Below are 13,987 nucleotides of genomic sequence, written 5' to 3'. Positions count from 1 at the left end.
CTGTAGTTCCTATATAAACAGGAAAATCCTGCAAAATATCTGTGACACAATTTGGCCTTCTATAATACTAAATGTAATACAATAAACAATATGATGGAAGACAAAAATACTGTAAGAAAATAGTACAATATTAACTCACTAACATGGCTGAGTCTATTTCATTGTTTTTGGCCTGTTTTTTGTTTTTTTAATTCCACTTTCATAGTGTTATTCATATTTACAAATATATTTCTCACATATGTTTTCCTCCTGTGCATCAGTCTCCAGTTGTTTTACAGTGCCAGTCACCTAAAGCGCTCTTAGTGAATGAACACTAAGGTGAAGCTTCCGCACGGACACTGCGGATTTTACAGACAGATTAAGTAGGCCTATTGTGCTGTTAGAGGTAATGGCTGATTTTATTTATTTATTTATTTTTTTTTGGGGGGGGGGGGGGGGGGGGGTTCCAATTAAATGCGTTCTGCTTGTCCACCGCTGGGTGTCTCACTTTCATAAAATATAGGAATGCATGGAGGAGGAGAGGAGACAGACAGACAGGCAGGGGAGGGAGGAAGAGGAGGAGGAGGTGATGGTAACATATAGGCTTGCTTGATTATTATGCAGTCAGTGAGACTCGGTAATAGAGCTATCAGAGAGAGAGAGAGAGAGAGAGAGAGAGAGAGAGAGAGAGAGGTTTCCTCCAGCAGCGGCTCGGATCGTCCCCCCCTTCTCGTGCAGTCTTTCTCCTCCACTTCAGATTGGAGGTGACAGGTGATCGCGGGCAGTCTGTCTGTCGGATGTTCTTGGGCAGGCTCTTCTTCCCCCCCGCGGTGAGGCTGGACGGATAAAACCCCGCCATGGCGCTGGAACCGGAGGGGAACAACCGGCTCCTGCAAGACGTGCTGGCGAGACCGGGCAACGAGACGTGCGCGGACTGCGGCAATCCAGGTGAACTGGTGTGTGTGTGTGTGTGTGTGTGTGTGTGTGGGTGTGGGTGGGTGGGTGAACGAGCCGACTGGTGCTTCAAAACCCAACAAGTCTGAGTGAAAGGGGTCCAGACATGGTGACAAAGGCCTGGCAGGACACATACACCTTGTCTTGCAGGTACAAGAAGGCTGGACTCTGGACTTAGGGTTAGGGTCTGAGTCATAAACGCATAAAACACTCCTGTGTGTGGCAGTCATGGTGTGTGAGGGTGTGCAAAGACATGTCAACCCTCCACAGCTATTACTGTTGTGACAGACTGTGTGCGTGTGTGTGTGTGTGTGTGTGTGTGTGTGTGTGTGGTGTCCTCATGTTCTACACTGTCAGCAGCTTGCTCAGTAATTACTGGTGTGTGCATTTCTTTCCTACATGTCTGTTGTGTCATGTCACCTGGGTTTATATGGTGCTCGAGCCTACACGAGCAGCCTCATCCCTTTCTTCATCTCTCCATCCTCTCCCTCTCCATCCTCTCCCCATGCATCCCCCAATTAATCCCCCCCCCCCACCACCACCACCACCACCCTCCTCCTTTCTTCTCACTGAAATGGCAATAAACCAGTGAGTGGCCACAGAGGCTCCAGTACGGGCCGTACGCCCAGTGTTTGGAGCCGAGCCCGCCCAGGATGCCTGTTCCTTGGCCCCGATTACGGCTCCTCTGAGGGCTGGCTGTAGTGGAGCAGCTTTTGGAGCCAGAGGCGCCCTTGCAAATTTAGACAGCTTTGTCTGAGCGGTGGACACGTGAAGAGGGGTTTTCATTTTGACCAGAGGGTGTTATCTTGCTCAGGTATAAGCAGAGAAATGGCTCTGATGACTTCAAGCATCTGAAATTTCCAAACCAAATTCATGATCACGACATTCATGGTTCCCAGAGGACGAATCCTAGCGAGTGACGAGTGAAATATCTCAACAACAATTGGATGGATTGCTATGAAATTTGGTGCAGATATTCATGTTCCCTGCAGGAGGAATTGTAATCCCTTAATTTGTGCTCTCGTGCCGTCATCAGGTCCAATACTTTGGTTTATGACCAAATACCTGCAAACCTAATGACATTCCCACCAGCCTCAGCTGTACTTGGTGCTTAGTGCTAATTGGCCACCACTGTGCCTAAGTACAGCATTGGGGGGGGGGTTGGCACAATTACTGATACTCATGTAGCCTTATTTGACCCTTGGGATAAACCTTTTGATGTAGCTTCCTTAAACAGTTCGGCAACCATCCACAGTGCCTCGAGGAAACGTTGGCTCTGATTGGCAGAAATGCCCCTCTCACCTTTGCAATCACTACATAATCAAATTTAGCCTGGTGGAAGCGAAGGTGGGACAGATGTTCTGTGTTGTTGCCGAATAGTCAGAGAAGCTGGTTAATTGCTGGGTGACTGATTGATCACAGCGAGGAAGATCTCAGCTGGTGAAGTGACTCATACTCTGCTCACTCGTCCCTTCAGTGCCGAGATTCCCTCGAGCAAGGCACTTCAAATAGTGGCGCTTTTCGGCGGTCAGCAGTGTACATTCTGCATTCGAACGCTGGGTCCATTTCGGGAGATTTTCCGGGGAGCGGGCTGCACAGATGAGAAGTTTTAGGATGGCCATCCATCAACCAAGCCTTTACCCCCCCCCCCCCCCCGCTACCAGATCAGGCATCCCCAGGCTCATAATTCATATCTCATAATCGTCCAGATATGAATTATTGATGCTGGTTCCGCGGCTCCTTCCCAGATGGGGGACAGGATCGTATCTCAGTGGCTTTTTCAGAAAAAAAACAAAAAAACAAAAAAACATCACAGTTTCATCACAGCTCAAAATACCACAAATCATCACAACAGAGCAAAGTGAACAGACCAACATGTATTGTGCTGGAGTCGGTGTGAGCTGAGGTTGTCGCATGTGACAGGTACAGACTGATAGATAAGCCAAATATATGATAAATGATCAATGATGGGTGTTAGCATTGTCATGTGTTACTCAGTTACTCTTGGATCTTTTGGCCATTTCTAAATGTCAGTTTATACAATTCTTCGAGTTGCCTTTAATGACAGTTACTGTTGCTTGTAATCGGATTACATTACCCACGTTACGTAGTCCATCAAATAGTTTCTTAATCATGGAGGTTCATTTGTTCAAGTGGCTGTGTGCAAATGGTTGCTAAATCAGTCAGGAATCAGCTCGATTGGCCAAGTGTGTGTGCACATACAAGGGGTTTGACTCCGGTTTTAAATTGTTCTCCATGTGCTTCCACGCAGAGCTACAAACAAGGACAACCAGGATGAGTAGACATGCATCTGTACATGTACACACAAGTGGGTGAGAGATGGGTGTATGTGTGAAAAGCAACAGTGACCAACAGCATACAGCGTCTATATTCAAGTCAAGTCACATCCAGGCCAGAAAAAACACGATGCATCAAGGGGACCTCACGCTGTATTGTTTCATACTGTATACGGGAGCGGGACAGCCTGGCTGACCAAAGTGATATTTCATGATCGCGACGTCGTCAAGATGAATACAGGTTAAAGACAACAGCTGCGTGATCGACTATATTGCCACTTCAAATGAGCGATGAGTTGGAGACAAGAGCAAGTTATCATCTTGCTGACATACTGCGTTGTAATGCAGCTGAACTCACCATTTAGCTGTTCCCATTTACATATTTTTCTGTCTCTAGTGTGAGACAGCTGCTGAACAAGTGTGAAATAACGATTTAATCGCATCCCATAAACACTATCTGGGCACGAAATTCAGTCTGACATGTCAGTGGTGACATGTTTAGTTCCCAGTCAAACGCAGTGCGGAAGTTAAAGCTGGAGTGCGGAACTTTTGTCTCCCCCTTCAGGCGTGTGCCTGCAGGGTTGTTTTTTTTTTTTTCCGTGGACCAGAGCCATGTAGAGAGAGAGAGAGAGAGTTGTGTCAACGCCACCCAACGTTTGCTACCCCCAATTCAGCTCTGGCAAACCAATCATTGCTGGTGGACGTAAAACGCATCACTACTGGTGCACCAGCGTGGGAATGTCTAATGTTTAAAAACTGTGGTATACTGAGAGATTTACCTGGCGGTGACAGGGTTAATCAGCAGTGTGCGGCTTGAATGTAACACACGTTCATTTATATGTAAGTCCCGCACTCCAGCTTTAACCAATTTGAAATCCCTGTGTTGTATCTGCGGCTGTCCTCCCTCTCCCCCGTCTCATCTCCCCATCACAGACCCGGCGTCCACTAAGCACACAGAAAGCCTGCAGTGATTGGTCTGAAAACACACAAAGTGGCAAGCATTTTTTTATGCTTAGTCATTCTTACTCTGCCCTTCCTTACCTTTGCCCCCCCCCCCCCCCATCTTTCCTCTGCTGGTGTGCTCAGAGCTTATACGGCAGGGTTTCTCTGTAGCTCAGCAGCGCTGGGGTTCTGCCCTTCGCTAAGGACGCACAAACGAGTTGTTCCCTCCAGAGAGAGGCCTCAGCAGTCCTCTGAGGAAGGTGTTTGTTGAACAGCAAAAAAAAAACCCCAGCAGGAACTATGATAAGATGGGGGGGGGGGGGGGTTAGACTCGCCCATGGCTCTCCAGACACAGTTGGAGAAAACTGCATTCCCCGTTGCAACTCAGCATCTTGATTAAAAACTGGTGTGAGTAAGTGAGATACAGCCTGAGCCAGTTAAAGCACTGGTTTGCTGTGCAAATCGAGGCTTTGTTTTTTCTGAGGGTCCTACCTTTATACACAGGTCTTTTGTCTGATTTGATAAGAAAACAAGAATGAAGCAGCTGATGCAAGCGCGACTTCAGTGCTCTGAACTAATGCGATGCTCCATTTAAGCGTACCACAATCTTGGAGGCTGTATGAGAGTACGCAAAGGATGTATTATACAAATAAACTTAATGTATCAAAAAAAGGGGAGTTTGCTGTACAAACCCCTTGGCTGGAGTCTGTGTCAGGCTGTGAGGTAAAACATGGACACGCCTCAGTAGCACACAGGGAATCAATTAGGAAACATTATGAGAACCTACCCAATGATTATTTATCTATTTCCTAAATGCAGCTATTCAAGTGGAACCCTTAATGTGTACACTATATTTAATGTTCGCCCTTGCAAATACGTTCCATCTGAAACGTCAGCCTTCAGAAATGAAGAAATCCTTGTTGGTTTTCTGATAAAAGCCTTTTTAAAAAAAAATGTTTAGGCTTTTTATTTTACAAATGCTGAAGGTGAACGCGAGTTGAGTCAAATCGAAGAGTGTATCTGCTGCTGTAGAAACGAAAGCCTGCGCCGGCGCCTGAGGGGTTCAGCCGGGACATGAGAGGGTCACAACCTCGGCTGACCCCACTGTCTCGCCGTTAACCCCCACCGCGACGCAGCCACCGACAGACTGATGCGCACCCGTCCAGGCACACAGATGAACTGCTGCAGAGGCAGAAAAAAGGGCCTGCGAAATGCTGGGGGCGGGGGGGCTGCTATTGTATGAATGCCCCCTCGTTCATTTCTCCAGTATCTGCCCTGCAGTAGCCCCAGGAATCAAAAGCTTTTGTCTCAAACACCAAACGAGCCGCGTAACTCCTGCAAAACTTCCTCGCACGGTGTGTTGGGGGGGGGGGGGGATGCACTGTGGAAGGAAAAAAACCACAGCAGAGTCACACTACATCAGGAGTTTTCCACCTCCTGTTGGCTGCGACTGTGCATCTGTTGTTCACAGTAATCCTGTTGAGAAACATCTTCCACGTACATGTAGAGGAGGAAGCCCCGCGTGTGTGTGTGTGTGTGTGTGTGTGTGGTCAGTTAGTCATGCGGCCACAGTAATCACCGTGAGTGCTGTCTGCTTCTCTGTAAGGCCTGACTCAGACAGCGATGACCTCACCCCGCCGAGTGGCTGGTGTGTGTGCGTTTCTGTTTCAGCCGATTGGCGTGTAGGTGTGTGTCGCGGCAAAAAGGACATGCCATGGATAAAAAAAAAAAGGATGTCTGACTTCTTCACACGAAATCGCCGCCTCCAGTGCTTTGTGCTCGATCACAACGCTGAACCATTAAAATGTGACATTTATGAAGAGATTGCCCACTTGTCATGGGTGAAAAGGGAGAAATCGAAGGCCCGGTTATCGTGGATGCCAGCAGCCCCCTCACATCCTCTCTCTGCATGATGAAGACCCCGCACTCTTCCTCCCTTCCCCTCCTCCATCACCTCTCCCCTCCTCTGCTGCTCCGGCTCTCTGGCACCTCCATCTATGCTTTCTCCAGCCTCAAGAGGACAGAGAAATGCAAGAATAGTATTTTGTTTTGCCCCTCTCCCCCCTCCTCTTCTCTCTCTCTCCTTCTCCGTTGGCTCTCACACGACTCCCTTGAGTACCACACACTCTCGCTGAGCGTGCTGCATGTGTGTGTGTGTGTGTGTGTGTGTGTGTGTGTGTGTGTTCACATGGCTGCGGTGCCCCGCGCTGAGGGCCTCCTCGTGTGAGAGATGGCAGCTGCAGAGAGAGAGAGTGGGGTGACTTTGGGGTGTTGCCCCGTTGAGGACATGGTACTGCCAGCAGTGGTGGCCGTGCACACACTGTGCGTGCTAACGCGTGTGCAAATATGTTGTCCAGTATACGCACGCACATTCCAACACATAGACTTTATGAAAAAAGTGGACCGTGGCGTCACCCATTGGTTTGTGGACTGCCGTTTTGAAGCCTCGACCTTGGCGTTTTGCCCGTCGCCATCTTGTGGTTTTTTTTTAAGCCCGAAGCGACCGTATTTGGACGAGAGGGTGAAGTTGGGAATCTATAACTATACCACCGAACCCGGCAGTCGCTGCTCACAAAGTTAGCTTGTAAATCTACTTACCAGAAACAGACTTTTAGTGCGACCGAACGCCTCTATCCTGATTGACGGGTCGCCTGGTCAATCACAAGTAGCCACGTTCTAAAGAATACCCTGCTGTATCGTCTGTTTTACTCTTAATGGGGCCATAATTTACAAAATGAACATCATGCTGTATTGGAGAAGATTTGACAAATTCCTCATACTTCCTCATATCTTTTTGTCATACAGCTGTGAATAACATTGATTATTAAAGCTGTTGATTAATCATCTCCTGATTGGCTCATCTATTAATCGACTAATTGTCATTTATCGGTACCAGTTGGCTAACTGAAAGTGTTTCTTTTTATATACCCGCCGAGCTTTAATTTCCACCCATCACATCATTTCTGCCTTCAGTGTTTCTCCCTCGTTTCTCTCCGTGACCGTCTCTGACTTTGACATCTTCATTTGCATGGACAGAATCAAAGTCTGCTTGTGATACAGTGACTCAAATGTACCTTTGCCGAACACCCACGGACGCTGCTGCTGAATCACGACGCAGGGAGAAGAACCTCTTTCTCTATGCCTCGGTGCCGGCGATATGTCCTCGGGTTGTCCGTCCGTCCGTCCCGTTCTTGTGAACGCGATGTCTCAGGAACGCCTGGAAGGAATTTCCTCAAAACTGAACTGATTAGAATTTGGTGGTCAGAGGTCTCGGACTAAGTCAAGAATTGATGACCGTATTTCACAGTGGGCAGATGGACGATGAATTGGTGACTCTTGTTGACACTTTTGACTCAAAGGTCAAAGGTCACTGTGACTTCGAAATGACCTTGACGTTTTTGGCCATAACTTAAAGAATTGATGCGGTAATTATGACAACGTTTCACACAGATGTTTAATGGGAAACAGCGATGAAGTGATGACATCTTTTACCCAACAGGTCAAAGGTCAACTTCACATCTTTTTTTATTATTCAACACCATAACAGAAGGGCTTTTTTTTTTTTTAGCCATAATTTAATTTTTGCTTGTTTTTAAGGTTTTAAATTGCGCTGGTACCATCTTATTTAACAGAGCTCTTCCATCACCATGCAGTTAAAGCACTGAGGTCGAACAATTAGATGTTCTGCAATTAATTGGCCGTTTCCAGATTTCACACACACCTTGACTGGGACTGTGAGTGAGCGAGTTTCACATGCAGCTCGTAGAGAGGCTTCGCATCCAGAAATTCCAGGAGAAAACAAAAGCACCGCATTTTGTGTAGTCACTACATATATTATATGAGGCTGAACAGACATGGGTGTGAACTGCAACTTGCTTTTTCCTTTTGTGCACAGTCTGTGTGACTGCTGATGGTTGTTTGACTTTGGAACTGTCGTGAAAGTTGTTGGCAATAAGCAGCATATGGGCTGTTTAGACATGATGCACAGGTGTGTGTGTGTGTATGTGTATGTGTGTGTGTGTGTGTGTGTGTGTGTGCATGCCAGGATGTGTGTTTTTGTGCGTTTCTGTTTGTCTTGTCTCTGTTGAAAGTATAAAATATTGCACAGGCATATACATGCGAGTGTGTCTTTCTGCGTGTGTGTGTGTTTCGGAGTCTAACCTGATAACTACCTCGGCTGACTTCCGATCAGATCTCAGGCGGTCTGTTTCCTGTCAGTAATCTAAATAGGATTTCCCCACAACCATATTTTGCTGCCCTTCTGTCCTTTATGAGCGGGGACACTCTCAACCAGAGTCCCTTGTAATATTTGCTTCATTTACTTTGCTCCTATTACACCTTAACAGTGCCAGCATCAGCACCTTCAGTATTTATAGCCTGAACTGAGCTGGTGTTCTCTTTGTTGCAGCGTTTTTATGACAAGATTTCCCCCCCCCCCCCCTCCTTTATCTCTCTCATATATCTCTACCACCATTCTCTCTGTCACCCTCCTGCACTGCTTTGCCCGATTTCATTTCCTCCCTTCTCTCTTTCTTCCAAAACTCACTTCCCCTCCTTTCACCTCCGTGCTTGCCCCACCCCCCCCCACTCTCTCTCTCCTGCAGAGCCGGACTGGGCGTCGCTGACTTTGGGTGTGTTTGTTTGCCAGGCCTGCTCGCTCCTTCACCGGAACATCCCCCACATCAGCCGGGTCAAGTCTGTCCAGGACACATGGGATGCCAGCGAGGTGGAGGTAAGGCAGAAACAACAAATCCCCGCTTAGCTTTGTCTATCGGAAACATGTACACACCCTAAATAAAACAGCAACAGCCCCCTTTCCTCAGTGGACTGCTGACATGTGATATTTGACCGGTATCACTCGCCTCATTCCAACAACAGAATAGATATAACATTTTACACATTGGGCCTCTTGCAAGAACATTTTCCTATCCTGAATCCTAAATCTTTCTTTTCTGTGAGGTTCGCCACAAGTGTTTTAATTCAGATTCTCTCTTCACTGCACCAGAGCCGTTCGTGATATTCTATCATTAGCCAATTTGTCAGTGGTCCTAAATTGCCATATACATATATATATATATATATATATACCTCTTCCACTCAGGATTCTCATTCACACCCAGGAGAACATTTTAAGCTGATAACAAATTAGTGATTGTGTCACCTTTTCTTAAATCACCCTTAAACTCCACTTAAAGGAATAGTTTGACATTTTGGGAAATGCGCTTAACTCGCATAAAACTAGATGAGAAGATTGGTAGAACTCTCATATCTGTATGGTAAATATGAAGCTGCAGCCAGCAGCCGGTTAGCTTAGCTTAGCATAAAGACTAGAAACGGCTAGCCTGGCTCTGTGCTAAGGTAACTACCAGGGGGCTATTTGCCAGACAGGTGAGACCAGTTGCAAGGCAACCAGCGTGTGCAAGTATGCATATTTAGTATGTGACTGGTATGAATATGCACACAATACAGGCAAAAAAGTGTGAAGTATGGAGGCCATGGTAACTGCAGAGCCTAGGAACTGTATCATTACTGTTTTGTTGCTATGGAAACGACCCAGTCAGGGGACATTTTCTTAACAATATGACAGAAAATAAAGCAGGACGAGGAGCCATGAAGCCACTGAAATAAAGGAAAGTGATGCGATTTTAGGAAACCGGAGAACAACAGGTTAGGCCAGGTCTGATGTGGCTTAATATGGCCAGAATCAATCAATGCTTTGATTGGCTGTGATACCAGCGCCTCAAGACCATTCTTATCTGCTCAAGAACTTTGATCCCCAGCTGACCCCGACCTCTGACCTCCCTTTGGAAGGAGAGTATTTCCTCGCAGCGATCAATAAACATTATTCCATTAGTGAGACTGTTCACACCTTTTCTCCTGTGTGTGAAGAGAAGCTGAGCTGTTGTGCGCCTTGCAAAAATGCCTCCTTCAGAAATATGTCAGCAAGAAAGAATATTCTTAATCTGTGCAAAGTTGTAAACCCAGAAATGCATATTTTTGAGGTTGTCCTTTGTAAGAAATAGTCCAAAATGTGCTCTTTTGCTCTGGTGGGGAGGAATGAAGTTGTCCCTTGAATGGATCATGTCATGTGCTTTACCACCAACCACTGGGTGACAAAAGGGACTTTGGGGGAGGTGATGCTGGTGTTAGTCATGAGGTTGGAGGTGTGTAACGGGGATTTGACTGAAGAGAATAGTGGGGAGGTGGTATGAGGCAAGATGCAAGCAAGAATATTAGGTGACTGGATGACTGGATTTGATTGCAGCGTAGAACAAAAAGGGTAGTGAGGGCTTTGGGTTGTCTGTGTAAAATCTCTCTCTCTGTAATTGCAGTATTGGGAGAGTTTAGGGGTGATTTTGAGATGCCAGAGTTTATTGTTAAGGCCTCCGGAGCTGTCGTGGTCTCACTCCAATAAAACATCCACAGTCAGAGGAGCCACAATAGTATAGTAGTCGCACCTAGCTCATACTGGGTAGGACCGTCTTGAGTTTAACAAGGCGCCACAAATTGTTCCTTCGTGTTGACTTACAGTGATAACATCACTGCACATGTTCCTGATCTTCTGCTCTGATATTGATATATCACGATCTAAACTGCCACATCCGAGGTTTCAGATGCATCACGTTTAGGCAGCAGATGTGTCACACGTTCATTTCTGCGACTTTCTTTAGAGGTTGGTATTTTGGTTGAATTTTTGACCTTCGCAATAAAACCCCCACGGAGCTGCATCCCCTCCAGAGCCCCTCGGAGGATAAGAGAGGCGTGTTGAGGGATTCAGCCAGCTGGATTGGACTCGGGGATTACCCTTGGTTGAAACGCACAATGGAGGGAATGAGGGCAGAAGGCAAATGCAGTGTAGCCATCTCCACAATTAATCCCATAGCAATGCAGGGGCCCTCATTGTCAACTGAAGAAGTTCTGTCATACTTAGCTATGCTTTTGTTGTCATCTCATTTAAAGTTTAATGTGATTTTCTTTTTCCTATTGTAGTTTTCTTGTCGCCATTCTCTAGGTCTTATTTCCTTGACATGTCATGCCTGTTGTTATGTGGATCTGCTGTAAAAAAAAAAAAAAAAAAAAATGTTATTGGAAATCCAAGTGTGTTATTAATTGCACACTTTCTATAAGACTGGAAAAATATAGGCCATTGTTGTGAATGTGATTATAGCTGCACAGTGTAGATCCACTCAAAATCTTTATGGCTGGTGTGTTCCCAAATCCCGAAATTCATGACTGTGAGCAGTATTTTGATGACCAGGTTGTGTTGCCCTCTCTCCCTCTCAGTTGATGACTGCTATGGGAAACAATGCAGCCAAGGCAAAATACGAGCAAAAGGTTCCTGCTTTCTACTACAGACCAACGCACACCGACTGCAAGTAAGTACCCGTTCCTTCAGTCGTGACTTTCAGAGCACGAACACTGGTGGTGCAGCCTTGTGTCATATATAAACACAGTCCGGAAATTATTTTATTCAAGCAGTTTATCTGTTGTCTGAAAAGAGACAACATGTGCTAACTGAATTAGCCTACTTGCTAGTGTTAGCTAACAGACAACTCTTTGCTTAGGCTAACTGTGCTGCCCCCCCCCCCCCCCCAATACTACTTGCATTTTGGACCACAGTGTATAAATAGTGTATAGTAAAACACATCTACCTCGTAACAGTATTCCTTTTTTGCTTGGTTATTAAATGTTTTGTCAAGTCTGTTCTCCACTGAACCTCCATAATGGCACCAGTATCACTTAAAGGTCAGTGTTTGTGTGTCAATGTGTAATATAACCTTTCTTGAACAAAATATCAAAAGGCGACTCGCAGGTTCACTTATATTTTGACGACAGTTTCCGTCTTTATAAATAGGGAAAAGATCGAGTGGTGTGTCCTTTCTGGGTGCCATGGCTAACAGGAGCTAGCTGGCTCCGGCTAGGCTGCATGGAAGACATCTTGACATGCATTTCCTGGCAAGAAAAGCACAGGTGTAATTAATGAAGTTAAGGATGGCTGAATAGAACGAAGCCATTGTTTATGTTGTTAGTAACCCCTGTGCTTTTCCGACTGTGACCCGTCGAAATGTGAAGAAGGCCTACAGAGCATGGATGTATTAAGAGAGCTGGATACGGCACCTTGAACTTAAATGAATACTCTTTGTATTATGAATTTTGAATCCATGGAGGTTTTATCTTTGTAAGAGCTTAGAAAAGCTATTTCATAGATGTATGACATCATCCCAACTTAAAGTCTATAGGCAAGAAATTTCCATTCAAGTGACTAATATGGTGAACCTGTTGTTCTGATCACACATCCAGCTGACTCAAAGCACATCATTCATTTGGAGGTTTGGTTCCTGGCCACCTGACAAATGTAAATATAACACTACGTTTACCGGCCACTTGCTAACTTTGTCCTTCTGCGATGTGGTGCTGCATAGGTAGCGTACAGTGGGTTTTTCAGAGCTTTTGAGCTGCTGCTTCTGGAAACAAGGTGGAGGGTGCGAACCAAGACAGTAAAGTTGCGGGCTGTAAAAACCAAAACATTAAGCTGAAAGATGATTAAACGCTCCGTAGAGCGGAGGGAACCTGCAGAGTCAGGCGCTCGTTATCTGTGGGTATGTTACGAACAGCCCCTTTCATGTTACGCATAATCAATTTAAAAAATTGGATTTGTGCAGCTTTGAAGTCTTATTTCTTTATGTAATATCAGCCCTTTTTGAGCTCCCAGTCCTCTGCCCACACTGCCTGCAGCTGAATGTGGTAAGAAAATGCTGAATGCCGAGGCAGTTACACTGCATGCTGATAAGTGCAAAAGTGACCATGTTGTGCAGTGGGACATTGTTACTGTACATGAACATATACTGTAGTATACTGTTTCACACCTCTGACCGTCTATATCACTTACATTTCACTTCCTCTTCCTCTTTGTGTGTATAAAAGGCCTATAAAAATTCACGCAGGCTTTTCTGTACCAACAAACATTTATCTTTCTTTTCTATCTTTTCCGGCTTCACACACTTTGGTGGGGTAGGACACTTTCTTGGACATTTTAGGCTTGTCCATCCATCTCTCTGTGTGTCTGCATCCCTCCAACAGGATTTGATTGAAATAGACACTGTGAAAGGTGGAGGGAGAGAGAGCTCAGATGAGAGAGACGTGTCTTTCTGTGCTGCGGTGTCTGTTTGTGTTGGCTCCCTCTACTCCCCTGAGAACCACAGGGTTTTGTGTTTTAAGATCCAGTGTCACTAGAAGGTGCCATTCAAAGAAGAAGAGTGCAAGAGTACGACATGTTACCTCTCGATGCTGATGGATGGTTTTATTTCTACTCGAGAAAGAAGGGAAAAATAAAAGGAGAGGTGTGTGAAGAAGGAGAGGATGAAAGCAGTTTGAAGGATGAAGGGGGGGGGGGGGGGGGGGCTGAAAGGTTGAGAGAGGTAGAGGAAGAAACACGATGAGAGAGATTGTTGGCATGGTGATGTGCTGACTGTTGCCATTTGTTTCTCCACACACTGAAGAGGAAGAAGGTCTGAAATTGAGGTGGCTTCCTTTATCAGCTTAGCTTTGGTAGAAACAGTGGAAACAAAGGCAGTGATCGTGTTTGACAGTGAATGCTTTATGTTTCAATGCCATACGTGTCTGCGAGGGAAGCTCAAGGGCTGTGCCATTATTCAGTTTAATCAGGGTTAGGTAAGTAACAACAGGGGTCGTGTTCACAATGGAAAAACACGTTTAATGCTCTGCCACTGTGATAATAGTTCATTTTGGGAAATACACTTTTTTTTACTTTCTTGCTGAGAGTTAGATGAGAAGATCGATACCACTCTCGTGTG

At 45.8% G+C, this 13,987-nt stretch overlaps 1 protein-coding gene across 1 annotated transcript in view; it reads left to right on the top strand.

Moving 5' to 3' along the window:
• Nucleotides 1-836: 836 nt before the first annotated feature.
• Nucleotides 837-13,987, top strand: part of LOC139303150 (arf-GAP with dual PH domain-containing protein 1) — a 22,474-nt gene continuing 9,323 nt past the window's right edge. The window contains exons 1-3 of the mRNA XM_070926873.1: nt 837-927; nt 8,777-8,904; nt 11,457-11,548. Coding sequence (XP_070782974.1) covers nt 837-927; nt 8,777-8,904; nt 11,457-11,548 — 311 coding nt within the window. The remainder of the gene's footprint in view (nt 928-8,776; nt 8,905-11,456; nt 11,549-13,987) is intronic.

This window comes from Enoplosus armatus, chromosome 20 (genome assembly GCF_043641665.1).
Source record: "Enoplosus armatus isolate fEnoArm2 chromosome 20, fEnoArm2.hap1, whole genome shotgun sequence".
NCBI classification, from domain to species: Eukaryota; Metazoa; Chordata; class Actinopteri; order Centrarchiformes; family Enoplosidae; genus Enoplosus; species Enoplosus armatus.
Note: the sequence above shows the minus strand (reverse complement) of the source record. Positions and strands in the feature narration are given on the sequence as shown.